At 36.6% G+C, this 20,350-nt stretch overlaps 1 protein-coding gene across 1 annotated transcript in view; it reads left to right on the plus strand.

Annotated features, from left to right (window-relative positions):
• FBXL2 (F-box and leucine rich repeat protein 2) overlaps window positions 1–20,350 on the plus strand; it is a gene marked incomplete at its 5' end in the record, with an annotated part of 36,326 nt that overhangs the window by 3,458 nt on the left and 12,518 nt on the right. The window contains 7 exons of the mRNA XM_080364178.1: window positions 8,045–8,099; window positions 9,571–9,645; window positions 13,094–13,188; window positions 16,269–16,337; window positions 16,424–16,519; window positions 16,812–16,938; window positions 17,134–17,208. Of these exons, the coding sequence (XP_080220304.1) occupies window positions 8,045–8,099; window positions 9,571–9,645; window positions 13,094–13,188; window positions 16,269–16,337; window positions 16,424–16,519; window positions 16,812–16,938; window positions 17,134–17,208 (592 nt within the window). The remainder of the gene's footprint in view (window positions 1–8,044; window positions 8,100–9,570; window positions 9,646–13,093; window positions 13,189–16,268; window positions 16,338–16,423; window positions 16,520–16,811; window positions 16,939–17,133; window positions 17,209–20,350) is intronic.

Here is a 20,350-nt window from a genome sequence, read left to right on the forward strand (position 1 = left end):
ATCTTAAAGGTTTTCTCCAAACCTAAATGATTGTATGATTTCAACTCCCCTGCTGCAAGCAGAGTCAACCAAAGCAGGGTTGTTCTTGGCATAATCCAGTTGAGTTTTGAATATCTCAAAGCACAGAGACTTGATAAACTCTTCAGTCAACCTGGTGTACTGTTTGACAACACTCCTCGCCCGAAAAAGTTTTGTTTAAGTGGAATTTCTTGTATTTCAGTTTGTGTCCATTGCCTCTTTTCTGTCACTGGACACTGCTGAGAAGAGTCTGTCATCTTCACTCCCTCCCATCAGATATTTATACACATTTATAAGATGCCCCCAAAACCTCTTTTGAAGCATGTTCAACAAAGTGCTCACCATCATCCCCAGGTCCTTTTCTACAAAGCTACTTCTGAGTCAGGTGGCCCCCAGCCTCTCTGGGTGGATGAGGTGTCCTCTCCATACTGTGTCATCTTTTATTGAATTCCTGGCTGCTCATAAGTAGTAGGTCATGTCTCATTTATCAGATGCTCTTCTGTAATTTAGAAATCTTCAAATGAGCTCCGTTTTTCTTTGTAGAATTCTATCTACTGTTTGATGCCTCAACAAACAAACGAACAAGCAAAACCACAACAACAACAAAAACCACAAAAAAAAAAATCCACAAACATATACACATTAAACACCACAAACAAACCCCCAGAAACCCAACAAACAAAAAAATGCAAAACCCCACCAAAACAAAATCCACCCCAAAAATCCTGTGCTCTAGATGAGATCATCTATAGCTTAAACTTCGATAAAAATCCTACTAATGAAGCTAGAGAATTATATAGTCTGCAATGTGCAGGGCTCTAGAGGTCACAGAACATTGTACCTCATGCAGCACATGCAAGAAGTAATGAAACTGGACAGTCCATGGGGCTCTTAAAGCTAGAAATCTGGATCATCTCTCCCAGTACAGATATTCCAATTTTTAGGAAAGCATGAAGGGTGTTGTGGAGATGTTGATGTGCATGAAGGGCGAGTGTGAGGTTGTTGGGAGTCCTCTTAGCTTGTTACCATTTTGTTTCTAGGCAAAGCACATGGCTTGCCTCATCCTTGTCTTTGAAAGATAGTATTTGGTCTTTAATATTGTCTTGGGAAAGGAGAAAGATGGAGGGGAAAAAAAAAGATACAAGAGACACAGAAAGCTTATAGCAAAGAAAGGATTCTGAAACTTTCTGCTTCAGCTTCCCTTTTGGAAGCACTTTAGAGAGATTCCTAACAAGTATTATTGAAGAGTTAATAACGTTAAATATTAAGATTCTTTCCTAATAACAGTTGTTACAGTTTTTCTGCTAAAGAGTCTTGTGTTTTGCTATTCCATGAATCCAGATAACCAAAGGAATGAGGCAATTGCTCAAAATTGTTAGTTCAACAGCTATTTGGAGTGAAATAGCTAAGCAAGGATGCTGAAACTGGTTCTACCATATATCTGATCTTTTGTGAAACATTAGATTTTTGTTTTCCATTGGTTGAGTTTTTCTTGGACGTTTTCTATATGTAAGCTTTGTGTTCAAGTCTTTAACTCAACTTCTAAAAGGTTACGAAAATATGAGTTTTTAAGTTGCATTACTCATCCATAATATCCAAGTATATATAAATCAGAGGTGCCACAGAGCTGCATTCATGTACTATCTTCTGTATTTAATTTTCAGACTAAAGTTACTGTACAATTTTCATAATGTGGTTGTATCAGCTGCATAATTGACACTGCAAAATAAATCATCATGTAATGTAGTTACTGTATTTTGCGTATTTGATGGTAAATTAAATAGAACTAGCCCTTCTTGAATTAATCACTGGACATTTTCTTTCAGGTACTAAGAGAATTATGTACTGAAAATGCTGCAGTTCTGTTACATATGGTCATACTTTACAAAGAAGTAAATTTTATTTTTTAAGGAGTAATGTGATACACTTGTCTTGCAAGTAATATACAGGCCATAAAAAGTTAGATGCTGTCTTCTAACTATAAAATGAATCCAGCAGAGCTGATTATTTGTAGAATAACTACTGTTTCAACTGAAAATAGATGTTAGACAGCCTGTTCTTTTGCAATTGCTAATTACTTACGTAAGGATTATGCAGCAATAATCATCTTGGCAAAAGAAAAGGTTTGGCTTTTAAAGAAATTATTTTTCGTGCCCCATTTGTTACTGGAAGATTTGCTGTGTAGATCTGCTGAGAGGGATATCTTAGCCTGAGATCAGTCCGTGGATGAGTGCTTGATGTAGAAGTTGGTGTTTGTCAGCCTTCTGTGACATGCTACTGAAAACAAGCCTGACAGAAATCAGCTAAAAGATACTTACTTAAAAATACAGAAAATAGGTAGACTCCTTAAGTTTTTAATATCCCACACCATTTACATTTCCAAGATATATTATTATGGGAATTTATTGATTAAGATATTACTGGAATCTACCAATGGAGCAGGTTCTTACCTGCAAAGTTGGTGAAGGTTAGAACATCACCAACACTAGCATTGTTACTTTAATAATGTAGATATAAATTTATGCATGAAAAAAATCTACTGATTATGGCTATAAATTATTTAGTTTATGTGTGTATTTTCTAGCCTGCATGTTTTTATTGTAGCGTTTGTATGTACTGCTAGACTGCAGTTATTGGTGATGCATCTCATACCTCAGAAGGATGTTTAGTAAAATGGGGATAGAAAGGAGGAGAGAAACATATACATGTTATATAAAGAATTGTAATAATATTTATAAATAGAATAATTATAATAATATTTGCTGTTTATTGAATATGATATTTTATGAGAAAGACAAGACAACTTCTGTAGTGCTTGTGAGACTTTGTGACTCTGTGTGTGTGTGTGTGTGTGTGTGTTCAAACATGGTTAGTGGTGAACTGAGAGTGGCTGATGCTCTTTTCTCCCATCACTCATTAACAGGCCATACCTGGTCATTCTTCCAGTAAATTCTGAGACAAACCCGATAAAAGAGGAAAGTCGAATCTGTAAAAGCTGTACTTGGTCTCTCTGTGATACTTTTTCATATGTGTAGGCGTTACTCTTTCATATTGCATTTACATTCAAATAGCATGTAAAGGACTTTCATGAGAGAGCAGGTTTGCTGTGCAAGGAATTGTGCAAATCAATAATGAAGTCTCACCCTGAAGAGGTTCACAATCTAAAATGGGGAAGACATGACAAATTTTGACAAAACATATGCTTGTTTTCTAACAACTCGGTGGTGTAAATTTGAAAGGATCTGAGCAGATTACCTAGATGATGTGCTGCCTTCAGTCAGGCATTTCTCATCCTTATTATTTTGGTTTTCATTTTGATACAGTTTGTTGTCATTCTTTGTGTGCAAAACCACTATAAATTTGAAAGATGTGAAAAACAGAAGTTCTGAAATAGAATTCAATTCTCAAGTCAGTTATTTTAAAAAGCCTTAATATACATTATTGTTGGAGCTTTTTAGAAATTATTGGGCATTTCTGTGATACCAAATTTTGGGGTTTGGGCCAAAAATCCCAGGAAGTCATAGTATGTGTGTGTGCTACTTGCTGTATGCATTTCATTACCCACTTTTTATCAATCCATATAGCATTATGTCAAAATACTTAAAATGAGTAACTGGCAGTCTGTTACTGCAAAAGCTGATTCCATATATGAAGTTGGAAGGGCCTTACAAAGGTGAGAGAGAGGAAGTTTGGCTCTTGCACAGCTCCATTTCTCACTCTGTAGGTGGTACGCTGTACAGTGTTGGGCTTGTAAGAAATTGCTGTTTCTTTCCGTGGCTCCAAGGGGAGGGAAACAAAATATTAGGAGTCAGCCTTCTCTGTGTCTTGAAAGACACGGGACAGCCTGTTTACAGCACATGCAAACAATGAAGCTTGTGTGGAAATACATAGGAAGATGATGGAGATTGTAAATCATAACTTCTTGTAGTTGGCTGGACCATACATATTGCAGTGAAAATGCCTTAAAAAGGGGACTTAGGACGTCTGTGGCCCTGTTTTTAACTAGGCAATGGAGAGGTGACCAGAAAACTCAGCCTCATAATCAGTATGCAGTAGAAAATACCACCTTAGATTTGTTTGATAGAAAATTGAGAGAGGGGAATATACCTGAGAGTTGTTGTGGTTTTGTGGAAAGTAAGTCATTGGACAGTATAATTCTTTGAGATTAAACAATCAGTTTGCTTTAGCAACCAAAATTAAATGTTTCTACTCAGGCATTTGACTTTAGCATTTGACCTTTTCATTTTAAAAATAGCACTGTGTGTGTGCAGTGTATCAATGCATGTTAAAGGGATTCAGGATTGGTTAACAGTTCTTGCACCAATCGACATGGAGGCCCAATATAATTATTTTTAATTTCTTAGATTTCATGCTTTGGAAATCACTGCTTCAGAAGTCACTGAAGATAAAAGCTATAGATTACACAAAAAGAACTGTAATAGTAAACTACTGTGAAGACAAGGCCAGGAAGTTGAATAATGTGATAAATAGGGGTGTGTTCAAACAATATTAACTTTACAGATTAATTGTACATAGATATACAGGACTAAGGAATGCTACAGAAGGAGTTGTGGCCTGAAGTGTGTAATCCCAGAAGAGAATGTGAGCAAGATATTATAAGATTCTTCTCTGATGCAGTGTGAAAAAGGCTGTTATAGAGGCCTGAAGTGGCTCTGAGAATGAGGGTAGTGAAATCATACTTTATGTCTGTGTACAGCTTTGTTGATACTCATAATTTCTTTAATGCTGAACATGCTTCTGATGTGTGCATTTGAAGAAACAAAATGGAAAAATGAACAATGTGCAGAGAGAATTAGATTTAAAGAAAGATTGTTAACAAGAAGAATTAAAGATGACATGATAAGTGGCTTTAAAACTTGATGAGGAGAAAATACTAACTGCTAAAGCATTCTTTAGTTTGGTGAGGAAAAGTAGAAAAAAGCATAAAGCTGGAAGTCACACATTCACTTTGGAAATAAGGCAAACATTTTAACAGAGTGGAACAAACTACCAGAGAATGTGGTGATTTTCCATCTCTTGAAGGCTTTCAGATCAAGAATAGATCCTTTTGTGGAAATCAGGCTTTAGCCAAAGACAGGTTTGTCGTGAGGGAGCTGAGGAACTCTGAGCTTGTACAACCCTTCGTATCTTTGGCATGAAGCTCACACGTGGTGTGGGTACTGTTAACATGGAAAGGTCTCCAAGGCCAGACTCATTGGAGAGCTCTGATTATTAGTAAGCAGATTCTCCTTCTTGAGCTCAATACAGGATAACTGTGGAAAATTTAATAGCCTGGGATGCAGGAAATCAGAATAGATGGTCCTAAATTTTACTGTGAATCTATTAACCTAATTTCCAGTTTCCCTGTACTAATCCATGCCAAAGACTTGAGTGAAATTTAATCCTGCTGCTGGCTGCATTAGCTTCCATCTACGTAGCTATGGTCATAGAGGACAGAAGCGCTATACAACCATCAGCTGCCTTGGTAGTTTTTCCACTTTTTAAAATTAGGAATGTCTGCTGACATAGTCCTTCACCTGAAGTGCCAGACAGTGTCAGTGTCTGACACTGACAGATGACTGACAATGTCAGTGTTGCCATTTCCATCTCAGTTTGTTGGTTGCATTTAAAGTCTCTTAAAGTCTTTTAAAGATGGCTTTAAACCTTAGAATCTTGTGGCTTGTTGGCTAATTTTCCTAACCAGGAAGTATTTGCTAGTAGTTCTACAGGACTGTGAGTAAAGAAGCAAGTGTACGTTAGTGATTTGCATGTAAGACTGTACTATGGAGCGTAAATAAGTAGAAAAGTGTGGGAAAAATTCTTTCAAGCAAGTTGGCAAAATGACTCTTAGGAATTGTAAAATAATTTACTTGTATCTCTTACCTATTGTAGTATTTAATTGAATAATCATCCTGATTTTTCTGGGTTATAGTGTATCCTGATGTTATTATCTATTTTGCTGGGGACAGCTTGGGCTGCCTTGCAAGTTACTTCCTTAGAAAAAAACAAACAAACTAAAAGCAAAATGAATATTTACACCTACTAAAATATTTCTCCTTTAAACACAGAATGACCGCTTTTAGCATCTGACTTTTTAAAGAGTCACTTCATACAGGAAGGTGCAAAAATAAAATACATCTATTCTACATTTGTGTTTGTTTTTTTTTTAACAGAAATCACTCATCAACAATAATATTGTAACAGCAATAAACAATCAAACATGAAGACAAACAGAATAGTGGGGGTATATACCCTTTCTTCAACATCTTCAAATTCCTTCTGTTATTTCTTACTTTCAGGAGAACTTGATACATCATTTCCAAAGCATGCCACGTTCTTCATTTAGGCAAGAGTATTGTGTCATGAAATGATTTGTCTCAAACTTTCCCTTCTCTGTCAAAAATAATGCAGAAATCTGTCTTTTGTGCTTCAGCTCCTGTAGATCTAAGATAACTCTGATTCCGCTCATACCGTGGTACTGGGAGGAAGCTTCTACAAGCCAAGAAGCTTTTGCAGCTTCCAGTATGATCTCTACATTCTCATCTTCGGTCATTTGCCTCACGGTGGGAGGAAAGGTGACCTCAGAAGAGGGTTCACAGTGTTATTGGCATAAATGTTGCCCTCTGAACAGCCTGGTGATCTTGCTGAGCACATTAAGCTGTACTTTGTGGATAAAACGCTGCTAAGTTTCTTAAGGTTGGCGGATTTCAGAATGGGTGTTCGAATGACAAAACAGATGCTATCAAAATAAATGTTATCTGCAGGGTTTTATAATTTGTTTCGTAGTTTCTAAGAATGTCTATCTTTCTGTTTGCATGGCTAATGGTTTTTGAGAAAATGTATTGCTGTATGATGAAAAAAGAGAAAGTGTTTTCATGTGTTAATTAAATATTGGAACACTAATATCCGAAGCGATCATAATAAACATCCGGAAGTCTGTTATGTTTAAGAAGTGCTTCCATTAACTTCCATTACGTTTCTTCACTCTTACACAGCTAAAAATCAAAGCCCTTAAGATGTTGCCACCCATTTCAAGCTCTAGCTTCAGGTTTCCACTTGGAAAATAATAATCAGAATTTTACAGTATTAAATTCAGGCTGTCTTACCAGCTTGCTCCTTTGTGTTAGCATCTCACTATAAGATGAAATAGTTATTATTACTGTTCATTGTTTTGATAACTGGAAAAATTCATTGGTGAGCAGGTAACAGTAAATAAGTGAATTACAGTAACATATTTCATATCCTTAATTTTCTGTAATAGAAAATGTTTTTTTGAATACTATACATATTTTACGCTTAAGCTAACGAGATTTTTTTTTTTGCTGAGAACAGCCTTTGAAGCAGTTTCATTGTTGTTTGGGAATGGTATTTAGCAACATTATTTTGACAGTGAAAAATTTATTTCAGGAAACTCTTAAAGAGTTGGCAGCCTTGAAGAATCGGTTGCAAGATCAGAATAGCAATGCTAAATTTTGAATGGTAGTTGCTTCTTGTAGAGTAAATTTAAAAAAGATACTGTGTTAGAGTTAGTAATCACTGTGAAACCCCTTTAGAAATCAGAGTCATCGTTCTTTGTGTTAGTACTTAGATTCTTGAACTTGGATTTAGTGTTGTTTTCCATGTGTTACTCTTCACCAAACTCTGAAATCTTCACCTGTATTTCTGTAAGTTATTTCTTTAATTTTAGCCTAATTAAAGTTATATAAACTAGTTTCTCTGAATTAAAAAGAAGAAAAAACAATTTTTTATCATTCATACATGAATGGGTAGTAGGGAGGGGGAAACAGAAAACAGATTTTTAGAAGAAGCACCTGCTGATTCTAATGTGTTGGTGTTGACTGTCTTTAGGTGACACCTATGATATTATTCCTTAAGTCTCAATAAGTAAAATAATTTGGCGAAACACTCATAGTTCACTTCTTGTATAACTGGTGTCTTTCTACAGAATTACAGAAGTGTGAATCCATGTGTTAGTCTGAATTTATAATAGCACATTTTAATTGTTACTCTTTTTCTTTCTTCGTAGAATATTTTCTTTCTTGGACATAGTTACTTTGTGTCGGTGTGCGCAAGTTTCCAAGGTATGTATTTCTGTTGGAGTTTTTGATGTTCTTTGAGAAACTATCTTCTATATAATTGTGAATCATGGACTTTAGGGCAATCTGCTTCCTGTCAAAAAAAAATCAAATAGTTCTGTAAGACTCTTTGTTTCCTAAAACAAATAAACCTTGGGTCCAGGTTTGTATTCAGATGTAGAATTAGTTGCTATGTACTGGACTTCTGCTTAAAGGCTATGGAAAAGATAGCCAATAGTGTATGCTCTGTATCTGGAGAAAGGATTAAGCCCAGTCTGGCATAATGGCATTTGCTTTTTATAAAACATGTGGCTATATAACACTATTTTTCAGACACGTTTTCTGCTGAAAATTCCATGTAGTTCAGTTAATGTGCACCATGTGTCTAAGAAGTACATCCATCATTTGCTTGCCAAGTACGAAAGGTGTTAAGTAGATGGACTACTAGTAGGGGAAAAAGGCCCACAGAAGATAATAGAGAAAGTATGCTAAGTAAGCTTTTATGTTCAGCTAGTTTTGATTTTTTTCTTGAAGTAAAATGAAAAATATTCTCGCATTGAGTGTGTACAATGAAGTGTATTCTTATACAATATGAATGAACTTTTTTATTTCATGCTTTTCTTCCTTTTGATGAGGATTTTTGTTTGTTTGTTTGATGGATTTAATGTAAAATTAAGTGTAACAGTTTAATTCCTGCACCCTTCTTACCCTCGCCTGCAACTTCAGTGGATGTTCTGAGCTAATACTGGGTTTTCTTAGAACCGTCAGCTAAAGCCTAGAGTACAGTGGAAGAAAACCAAGGTGACTAAGTTGTGTTTTTCTCTCAGAACTACCTGCTGTTTGGATGCAGTATTCTTTTCTTCTGTTTTTCTGATTATATTTGTGTTTCTCTGGCTTTTTAGTCTTGTTTCACTTTGAACAACTGTTGCTTTGACCATGAAGGACAAATTCTCATACACGTACATGTAACTTAGCACGTGTAAAGGAAAGGCCTGATCCCAACAGTGGAAAGTCAGCAGTTTTCTGAAAGGTTTCTATTCCTCTTGGAATAGTAACTAGTGAGGTTGAGGAACTGTGGTTTTATTGGAAGGAATCTCATCTGCAGTTACTTTTCTCCATATAGATCTAGCAAAAGTAACTTACTAGACGAATTTACAAAAGCTTTTTTAAAAATGGAGGGATAAATCTTGCTGTACCCATGTACGTACTTTTACATTTAATTTCTTGCTTTCCTGCATGTTTTACTGGCATAAGTTAGCCTCTGAGGTGTAATTCATTTATGAAAGCTGAGATGAATTTCCACAAATTCTGTGTTTTTAACTAGTTGATATTATACGACTACTAGTATCTACAAATATATTTATTTTTTTAAAATGGTGTATTTTTTATATTTGAGTTTGTTATATTTGAATGCTGCGAGGCAATTGAAGGGAGGAAGCAGTGGAGGTAATAAATAAACTGTGTTTGTTTTCTGTAGGCGTGGAATGTTTTAGCTCTGGATGGAAGCAATTGGCAAAGAATAGACCTCTTTAACTTTCAAACGGATATAGAGGTGAGTGTCTCCTTTTTTTGTTCCATTCCTGTGGTGATGATTAAGAGCATAGGCCCATTTTGAGTATCTCATAGACTGTGCTTGCATTCACACATTTTAAAGACTAAAGTTCAAGGTAATAATACTGTGAAGGAGCAAATGGTAAAATAACTCTATATTTGAATTCTTTTACACTGCACGAGTATTTAAATTTTGGTTGCCAGTTATGTATCAGATAATTTGCATATATCTTATACAAGCAGGGCTCTGGAAATTCTAAGCTGCTTGTTTCCAGAAAGTAAAGGTTTAAATGTTGCCTCTGGACAGAGTGAGATCATCCACATCACAGTCTAGAGGATTATTTTGGTGGTCCTGGGTCCCTCTCTGAGGGTGCCATCTAGTGCTGAAAGCTCCATGGACACTTGGCTATAGGAGTTGGAGATTGAAACAATAAAATGCTGAACAGCTTTTCTTACTCCTGACTTGCCTAGATATGATGCAGTGTGTATCTGATTACCATATTCTGAACGTTTATTTTATAAGGTTTGAACCTTGCCTGAAATGTAGGTGCATGTGGATTCAAGTTTTTTTCAGCATGCAATGAAGGGAATAGGGCAGTCTTGTCTTCCATAAGAAAAACATGTCTGCATTAATGCTGTGTCTCATAGATGTGCATAACAAAATAAAATATGACATCTGAAAATGAAGACAAAAATCCCTGGGGAAATACAATTCCGAAACTGAGTCTGAACTGGGTTCAGTATTTGTTGTTTGATGATACAAATCAAATTTAGAATACAATAATAAATTTGCTTCTGGATTTTATGTTTTAGCTTTTTAGTTGCATGTATAAAATCCAGATGGGTTTCATTTGGTATATTTTGGTAGCTGTGGTTCAAACCATTCCTAAAGCTTTACAGTAATACATAGGGTATTTTTTTTTTTCCACCACTCCTTTAAAATTTCATTGCCAACTCCTCTTCTATACTGGTATTAAATGTGAATATCTTACAGAGGTGGGAGAAAGATAGTGACATCTGCCTCTATCTAAATGTGTCTAAGAAGACTTGGAGCTTTAATGTCATATTTCCAGCAGCCTTAAAAAAAGTTTGTGTTTCTAATTTGCTAAGAAATAATGAAGAGAACCAACAGGTCTCTGGTCCTGCTGTTGGTTAACTTTTCTTTGTTTGAAACCTTTCTGCTATTTGGAAACACAGTATTGGATTTTTATGTTTTCAATATGTTTGTCTTATGTTGTACCTAGTGGTGTTGCCCTTTGAGATGTTATGCTTGTAGCATGGGATTCAAGAGAAGGAATTAAATTATGATCTTCTTTTGCTGTAAGAAACTATTGTGGTTTGGACAAATTCAGTTACTTCAGTATATTGTATTTAAGTATATTAGTAATATAAAACTCTTAAATTTATTAATAAGAGTATGTTAAACCAACAATTATTGCATAAAGTCATTCTGAACAAGATACGCTTTCACATTTCGTGTCTACGAACTCTGGTTTTTATTTGGCTGGTTTAGTAACTTTTTTTTGGCCTATAAATGTGAGGACAGGTAAAAGCTGCTAGTTGAGTTTGGCAAATTTTTGCTCAGTTGGACATTGTAGTATTTGGTGATGTTTCACATAACATCAAGCAGTACATGATCTGAGGCTATAAAATAATGAAAAATTGGGTTTTGTTGTGACATTTTCTGTATTCAAGACCTCATGTGGTAGGGAATAAAGTGAGGGAAAAAAAACTATGAAGAAAAAGTGTTTCTGTTCTGTCACAAATGTGTGAAGATCTTGAAGTTACATGTGGCGTAGGACTTCTTAATTTGAAGAGCTAGTTTTTTGAGTGACATTGAATTATTCTAACCACTAAACACATTTGAATGCACTTACGTTGTCTTTTTGAATATGCTGTTTGTTGGCCTTTATTACCTGCTTAAAGAAATAAATAGGTTTGAGAAAACTTATCTCGTTATTTGTTTCTGTTTTCTCTGAATAATGCAATAGGGTTTGGCTTTTTTCCTGTAATGTAGATTGAACTTGCATTATATGTTATTTGTTGAAGACTTTATCCTTACAGTAAAGATAGTTGACCTCTACTGAAAAATAATTCTGACTAATCGGAAAGCTTTAAAAAATACACAATTTTGTTTGTATAATGATTTTCAGTTTCCTTGAGGTTTTTTTCATGTGAATTCTTTTGAGTGATAAGATAAAGTGTTACTTATGGACTAAGAAACATGCTCCGGTAAGCAAATATTTGCATAGTGCTAGCCAGGACTTTGCTATAAGAGATGAACAACAAAATGTAAGAAATATTTTACTGGTTCAGGAAAATTGTTGCCACCCTGTATAGAGAGGAAAAGAAAACAAAACAAAAAATCCACTGACTTGTAATTTTATAAGTATTCCTTCTTTAAAACAAGAAAGAAGAAAGTAAAAGGTGCTGTTAGGTATTAGTCCTGTTTGTTAAATGATCGGTGTTGAATTCGTTTACCTTACCTCCCTAAAAGTAGACACAATGTGATGTCTAGTCAGTTTTTGCAGTGGCTGTCTGCTTTTTGCTATCTTATCTTGTTTTTCCTATTTAAAACATTATTGTAGTTTAAATAGCATTTTTCCATAATGTTACTTTCAGATTAAATATTAGAAGTATTATGCCATTGCCATTTCTCTTACTTCTGATATACGGCAAAAAGTGCTTTTGGGATGTAAATAAAAAGTGTTTTGTAGTATATATGGGATTCAGTAGGAGGTTTTGTTTGTAAATTGTACTTCAGCTTTTGCCAAATAATGAGGTGCAAAGTCTGTAGGCTCCACAGTGTGAGAAGTCCTGTGGCATTCTCAAGTGTTAGGAACAGACTCCCAAATAGATATGGCATTGAAGACTGGCAGGTAGGCTCAGGTAAATCTTCTGGAGGCCAATGAAGTGGCTGCTTCCACCAAGGTGTTCAGCACCTTGCAGTTGAGGAGGTGACCATCCCTATGGCAGGAACTGTAAAATGGGACTTACCAGAGCCTTCAGAGTAACATACTGGCCTAAGCACAACTTTATGGACAATTTGAATTTACATGCTGTAGTGGTAACTGTGGTCCTTGAGGAACAGGCATTGCCTCCCATTCCACCTCTGGGGCAGTTCTTCAGGTTCCCTCCACATCTGGCAGAACTTGATGGTCATTTTAGTAGTCTTAATGGGTAGGTTTTGCTGGAACGAAAATGTGAGTCATGTGTAATAGACTTAAAAAAGGAAGGAGAGAACTAAAGACTGAGTTGACTATAATTTCAATCTGAGTGAAGATTCTCAACAGGTAACTTCTTTTCCTAAAGTAGCAGAAGAAACTCAAAGAGCTGGAGTTCCCCATGGGGTATAGCTGGTACTGGTCTTCATTCCTGGCATTTCGAATTTGGTTAGAATGTTGTGTCAGAATAAAACTTAACAGAATCTTCCTTTTATTTGGTTTAAGGGTCGTGTTGTGGAAAATATATCGAAGAGATGTGGTGGGTTCCTGAGACAACTTAGTCTGAGAGGTTGTCTTGGTGTTGGAGACTCTTCTTTAAAGTAAGTAAAATCCTAGATTGAGACATAACTTATTTCCTAATGTCTGGACCAAAAGCAATAATCGTTACATTTGTTTGACTACATGAGACATATCAGTTTGACATCAAAGTATAGCTACTGTTTTTCTTTCTGGAAATGAACTAAGAAATTAGGACTGTGCTTTTCAGAAATTTGTATTTTTCTTTCATTAGTGTTATTGTACTAGTTCTCCATTTTCAAGCATTTAAAATGTTTTCAGACTTTTATTTTACTCCAGCATTCAACAATTATAACTTCATCAAGATTAGTAGTCTGTCAGTTCATAGTTTATCTTCTAGTTTGGACAAGAGGTAACCCCTAGCAATTGGAGGAAGAGTAAAGACTGACATGGTTGAGTGACCAAGAAAGGCCCGAGATTCTCATATAAGAACAAACAGGCAACAGGAACATCTTGAGGGTCTCTAAACAGAAAGAAGGTGGCCCTTTTTTACACAGTATATAACTTCAACTGTGCATTTTTTCCCACAAAATAGTATAAGCTTTTTCTAGATGCAAACCATTTAGCCAGATTCCTCTATGGATATTTCTGTGGGTATTTAAACCCAAAGTTCCTAATGATCTGAATGGTCCCTGAGCCACAAGTACTTCAGAGCTCAAAGAATACTTGAAGGAAGCCTTGGGGTATGGCTTTTTGCAGTTAAGCATTCCTGTGCTTTCAGAGGAGACTGGGCTGGATGGTGTTCAGTCTGACATAATGTGGCCATTCTAACGTGGAAAATAGAAGCACAAAGGTTTTTGTGAAGCAGTGGGTGTTAAGTTAGTGCCTTATCACCTTTTGTGCTTTCTAAACTTTCTAAGTCTAGTTCACTGACTTTTTTTCGTTTGTTTGTTCTGGTCTCTAGAGTAAATTCATCCAGCAACTAGTTAAGCAACGGGTTGCTTTAGTAACCCCACTAAGCATCCTAGCTTCAGACCTGAATATTTCCCCAGAGCTTTCCTTGCCTCTGGGGCATGTCCCTAAGTGCTCCCTGGTGTGTTGTCCCCCTCAGGCACTCTTGCCTTCTCAGGGGAAAGTGCAAGTTCATACCCTCTTCCAGATTACTGGCAACTGCTGTCAAAAAAGAGGGAGCCTCAACCAGAGTTAACTCACTGCCGTGCTTCTCCAAGTCCCAGAGCGTTCACACAGACGGTGCCTGTGTCCGCAGTAGGGAAGGCGACAGCAGAAGTGGAGGACGGGGGAAAGATGGACTCTGAGAGAGGCAGCAACTACCGTGAGGAGGAGATAGCAGGGAAGGTGAAGATAGGGGTGTAGGAAGAAAGAGTCCAGACAGTAGGTAACAGGTTTTGCCCCCAGTAACTCGGTTGTCACATTTGGCTGAGTCTCTCAGCTGTGCTTTTCAGGCCATTAAGGCTGGAGTCCTGCAGTGAGGGTTGTGAAGAGGACCAGAAATCCTAAGTGGGTTCAGGTATTAGTGGCATGTGTGGAGAGGGGTGGGGCTGGAAATGGGATATCTTAAAATTATGATATATTTAGTGAACAGATACTTGGAATAAGTACGCAGCAGTTCAGTGTGTAGCATGCATACATTGTAGGGATGATACAGCTAGTCATGCTAGCAGGTAATAGGACAGGCTTAGCTGAGACTGGCTACCAGTGTTTTACCAGTATTCACACGTCCACCCTTAACAACCACCTGGTGCAGATGGTGGTGTCTCAAACACTTAAGGAAAGAATATGGTTTGCCCCAAGATACAAGCAGATGACAGTGAAGTCAACAAATGATAGATGCATGAACTTTAAGATGTTCAAAATGTTCACGTGAGAAAGGTGGCATTAATTTTCAGATACTCGTTTAGAAAGTGGCTTTTCCTATCAGGCTTTTTGCGCTGAGTTGTTTCCCGATCCATTAGTTTTGTGGGTGATATTATTTTTTCTATTTATCCTTCTTCTACATCAACTTTTGTTTAAAAATAGCCAATTACCAAAGTAGGTATTGGCTATGTAAGTGCTGAATATTTGTTGCAGCTCTGTCAGGACATGCACGATGCTTGAATCTCGGAGGCAAAGTTTGCTATTCTGCAAGTTATTAAAGAGTGTAGTGTCTTTCCAAGTGATTTGAAGGGTGTCTCCATCATAAATCTCCCTCCAATACATGAATTTTGGAATAGCTGTTTTGAGAATTCAAGTGGAAAGTCAGCAGTATAACTCCTTGCTGGGTTTTTTTCCATTGTTTTCAGTCCGCACTGGAGAGCCAGGAAGTTGTTACCAGCTGAGTGTGTAGTCGGATCTGTTAACCACAGCAAGCCTCCAGACAAAACTGGTTTTGTGTGTTTCCTCCACCCATGCCAATAAAATCCATGCAGTTGGAGGAAACATGGGCATAAAAACAGTGTTCTGAAACACAGTGCAGATGTAAATGTTAATCTGAAGAGATGAAAAGGAAGTTTATGTGTTTCTTCTGGGTAATTAGGATAATGATACATACAGGCTTCTAACAGTATAATAGCTCCAGTCATCCTTAGAGTTCATACCCAGTAGTGCACACAGATGCGTTTTAACTTTTAAAATCATAACTAACTTGCAACCCACAGGGCTTTCCATCAGTAGCCCAGTAAGTTTAGGTCCCACTTCTGTGTTGTGCAGGGTACATTCCTTTTCATTTGATGTGGGCGTGAGCTCCTTAAAAAGACCTTCAAAGGCTTCAGTAATGAGATGTGTGAAAACTCTCCCCAGCAGCATGGTATTTAATTAATGTGATATTTAAACCTTTTCTGTTTTATACTCTTAATGTTTTAGTTAAGACATTTGAAGCAAGTCAGTTCTGGCTTATTTATGACAGATATAAATACCTTGCTCAAATGGTATCTGAGAGAGGAATAACACTTGATTTCAGGAGTGACCTAAGACAGAGACTTGCAATAGCGGAAGGTAAAAGCAACCACTGAGACACATGCATTCGATATGCATGTAATTACTCTGTGGCTTGAAGATGAAGCTTTTTCACTGAGATGCAAGGAGCTAGAGGGCAGAGCACACCCTAGTGACTGTATTACAACTTGTGACATTGTCTTAATTCTCCAGCTTTTTATTACTGTTTCAGGACCTTTGCGCAGAACTGTAGAAACATCGAACACTTAAATCTAAACGGGTGCACTAAAATCACTGACGGGTAAGTCAAAGGGGTTTTTCATTTGATGGGGAAATTTGGAAAAAGAAGTAACTGAAGGTATTTTTAGTGTGTCTGCTGTTTTGCAGCACGTGTTACAGTCTTAGCAGATTCTGTTCCAAGCTGAAACATCTGGATCTGACATCTTGCGTAGCCATCACAAACAGCTCTTTGAAAGGCTTAAGGTAAGAAGATTCAGTGGTTTTGTGTTAAAGTGTTTAAAGAACTGTTCGCCATTTAATAAAGTTAAAAAATCAGTGCAGAGCCTTAATACTGTGTATCGGCACTGACTATATCCTGCACATCTTGGGTGTAGACTATGTTTGTGTGTGGTCTTTTCTCATGACTTTTCTATGGAGGCCTGGCACAGTCCACTGGCTATCATTAATTTCCAACAGTGTGTTTAATTTGGGTTTCCCACTGTTATGATTATTTGAAGGCTGGATTTAACTTTATGTATTTTTTTAATTCTCCCAGTGAGGGTTGCAGAAATCTGGAACATTTGAATCTTTCCTGGTGTGATCAGATTACGAAGGATGGTATTGAAGCACTGGTGAAAGGGTGTAGTGGACTAAAAGCTCTATTTCTTAGAGGTTGCACACAGGTACATAACTGCTTGGGTGATCCTTTAGGAATAAAATTTTATTTTGGGTTTTTGAAATCTCCGTGAATTAAAAAATACTGGTTTTATTATAGTCTTCTGTGCAATATTACAAGATGTGTACTTTCTTTAGGTTGCTTTGGTGCGCTTTTAATTTCTTGTTTCTTTTCCTATGTCTGATTTAATTGCTAAACACAGTTAGAAGATGAAGCATTGAAACACATCCAAAATCATTGTCATGAACTTGTAATCCTGAATTTGCAATCCTGTACAGTAAGTATTTGAAGCTTCATAAGATACATGCTCTGAGAGTCATGAACCATTTTTGAATGCTACGTAATTGATCTGCTACACACTTAAATAATTCAAATAGTACATCTGTGCAGTTCACAGAATTTTGTGTGGAATAGAGCTCCTAAATGAGCTGCCTGTTTTTACAGCTGAGTGTGGATTTGGAGTGTTGGGTTTTTGGGTTTTTTTTTCTCCTCATCTTTTAACTGTAGTGAGCTCCAGAGTAAGACTGAACTGCATTGATTCAAATATCATGAGCTGTGTATCCAGTAAATCATGCAGTTTTACAGCTGTAGTTCTTGTTCTCCCTTCCGTTAAGGTCAAACATTTCCATCTATTCATAATTCTAAGGTTTCTAATTGAGCAGAAGCCATATTCTGGGCTACATAATTGAGAGTAAAATGTTATGGCTTCATAACTGAAGATGACTCAGAACCCCCTAGGTAGCAGGAGAAGTGCATGCTTTTTCAAGAGTAATGGAAGCATGCACTCATTTGTAAATAAATGACTGGGAATCTTTCATGTACTTTTAATTCTACTTAGAGAGTACACAAAAATTAGATTTGTTGTGTTTTGTGTTTGCTTTTCTGTTGTTTCTGATGTGACTTTTTATGAAGGGGAAAGATCTTTTAGATTTTAAATTTATTTAAGTCACTCTTTGAAATCAGACTTAGAAAATATTGAAATAAATTAGAATTTCATGGTTTCTTTCATGCAAGTTTGAATAATGAAATTGTTTTGGTTTGGGTTTTTTTTAAGTTGTGTGCGGTTTTATTGCTAGAATATATCATAAAATCTGCTTGGGGTAAAGCTTTCAGATCTGTTTTACACATCATTCCCGAATGAATGTGTCACGGGACCATTTTTTATTAAGACCGGATGAAGATTTTTGAACCTAATAGATTTCTTTAAAGTGTTGAACATTTTGGAGTGTTAGGGCTTATGAATAGTTATATTAAAAAATTGCATAAATTACGAACGATATAAATACAAAGCTTGAGCTTCCATAAGCCAGATGTTTAGCGAAAGAGAATTTTCAGATTTTTTTAATCCAAATTTATGTGCCCACTAAAGTTGAGCACTTAAAGGTAACAGATATGAAAGGAAATTCCTTATTTTGGTCAGAACCACACTTAAATAAACCAACACAGTATGTCGTTTCCTCTGCTTTCCCTCTTCCTTTTGCTGTCCTCCTCCTCCAAAGTTCTTTTAATGTTGTGTTTTACCTGGGACTAATGAGGTGTACCCAGGCCACCCTTTTCTGGTTATTTTTGTGGAAGGCTCTCAAGTGCTCTGATGATAATGAGTTATGATCTCTCCTGCTTACAAGGTCCATTGGCACTGAAGTGTGCCAGAGTTTTCCCTTGCCCACTATGTTTGTTGTGCGTACACGTTAAGTACAAACAAAAAAAAAAACTTTATTGAGTAAAAGTGTTTTCCCTTTGAATTTTTTGAGCTGATAGTCTGTGTGTCCTACCTAGTTACATGTGCTTTAAAGCTTTGTTTCACTGGAGATGTGTCCTGCTTAGAAGCGAGCTTCCAGGAGCAGCCAGGCTCTTGATGATCAAAGGGCTAGCACTGATTTTTACACAGCAGGTCTCCTTGTGCTTTGTGTGATCCACACTTTAATTCTTGCGCCTCTGTTTTGTGGAGCTTGTAAAATGCCAGGCCAGCTGCAGCAGCTGTGGAGTGAACTGATTTCTAACTCTGGAAACTGTACATCTGAAAGGTACCACCTTCAGAGTGTAGAAACTGGGGACTTGCAGGCATTTGTTGAGCACTTTTCTTTCCTGAAAGGGATAGAGGCATTGAAATCACAAGTGATTTCAGAATGGAAAATTTTTATATATAACTCAAAGGGTTTGTCCATCTCATAAAATTTACATAGTCCTTACCTCCAAAATAGTTTCTTTGCTCAATAATAATAGTTTCTTTGCTCATAAGTATCTCTTAAAGGCAACAATACAGTTCCAGAAAATATTTTCTTATCTGTAGATGATGCAAATTCTTCTGGATCCACAAAAAGAAGTCAGGACTTTTAGTTTTCTGTCTGGAATAATTTTTATTTGACAGAATGATTAGCAAATTTAAGCTACTGATATTACAAAGTGATGGGTTAGGGGAGAAGGCATAAAGTGGTCTCCATTTGTGCTGAGCTACTGCTATTTTTCATCCTGTTTTCATCTATGAGAGGTAATGTTTGTGGTAGTAGCCTCAGAAATATGCTATAGTGTTATCAGCGTACCTGGATGAACGGCTTATAAAAGGAATGTGTCTTTTCCATTTAAAATACAATTGGAAGAGTAATGTTAGGCCAGAAAATAAAATAACCAATTTTGCCATGAGTGATTAGTCATTCAGCAGAAAAATTAAATTCCTGGAGTTAGGAGTGGTAGAAGGAGAGAAGATTTTTTCCAGAATAGAAGACCTGTAAACAAAATAATATGTGCACACCCCCCCAGTAACCTCGCTCCTGTTGCTGTTTTGTGTGCAGCTGCATGGGGGCTATTTCTTAGAGTTCCTGTTCCTGTCTCTGTTTCAGAGACAGAACTTCTTTTATTAACATTCTAAATTTAGAGTTATTTGCTTTCAGAATATCTAGTTATAAAAAAAAAGAAATGAAAAACCCTCTTTTGAGTTAGATCTTTCAGCTAAAAACAACTGCATAGGGTAGGGCAAACCTGGCTTTTACATATATCTTCTATAAAGAACGGATTATATATAATTGTTTACCTGTAGCTCTTGCTTTGAAAATTATCCGGAGGTGAAGGTTTTTTACCCTTGGCTTCTACTGTTCCAATGCAAAATAGGTAGTTAGCTTTCCTGCTGTCCAGTTTTAAACTCTCTTGCACAGTTCCTGAACTTACAGTCACTGGAACGAAAGACCTGAACTCTATGAACATATAAGCAGCAAGCTATTTCATACAATGACAAGTACAAGTGAAAAAATGATGTGAAAATTATTTTAAAAAGGGCAAAGTGAAAGAGGAAGATGACAACAAGCTACTCTCCATTTGTGCTTCTGACTGCCTTTGAGCAGTACTCAAAATCTGTGGAAAAATACACAGATAAGTGGGAAATGTGTGTGTTGATTATCTTTAGTGTTATTAATGATCATGGTTTC

Source organism: Nesoenas mayeri, assembly GCF_963082525.1.
Source record: "Nesoenas mayeri genome assembly, chromosome: 2".
Lineage (NCBI taxonomy): Eukaryota > Metazoa > Chordata > Aves > Columbiformes > Columbidae > Nesoenas > Nesoenas mayeri.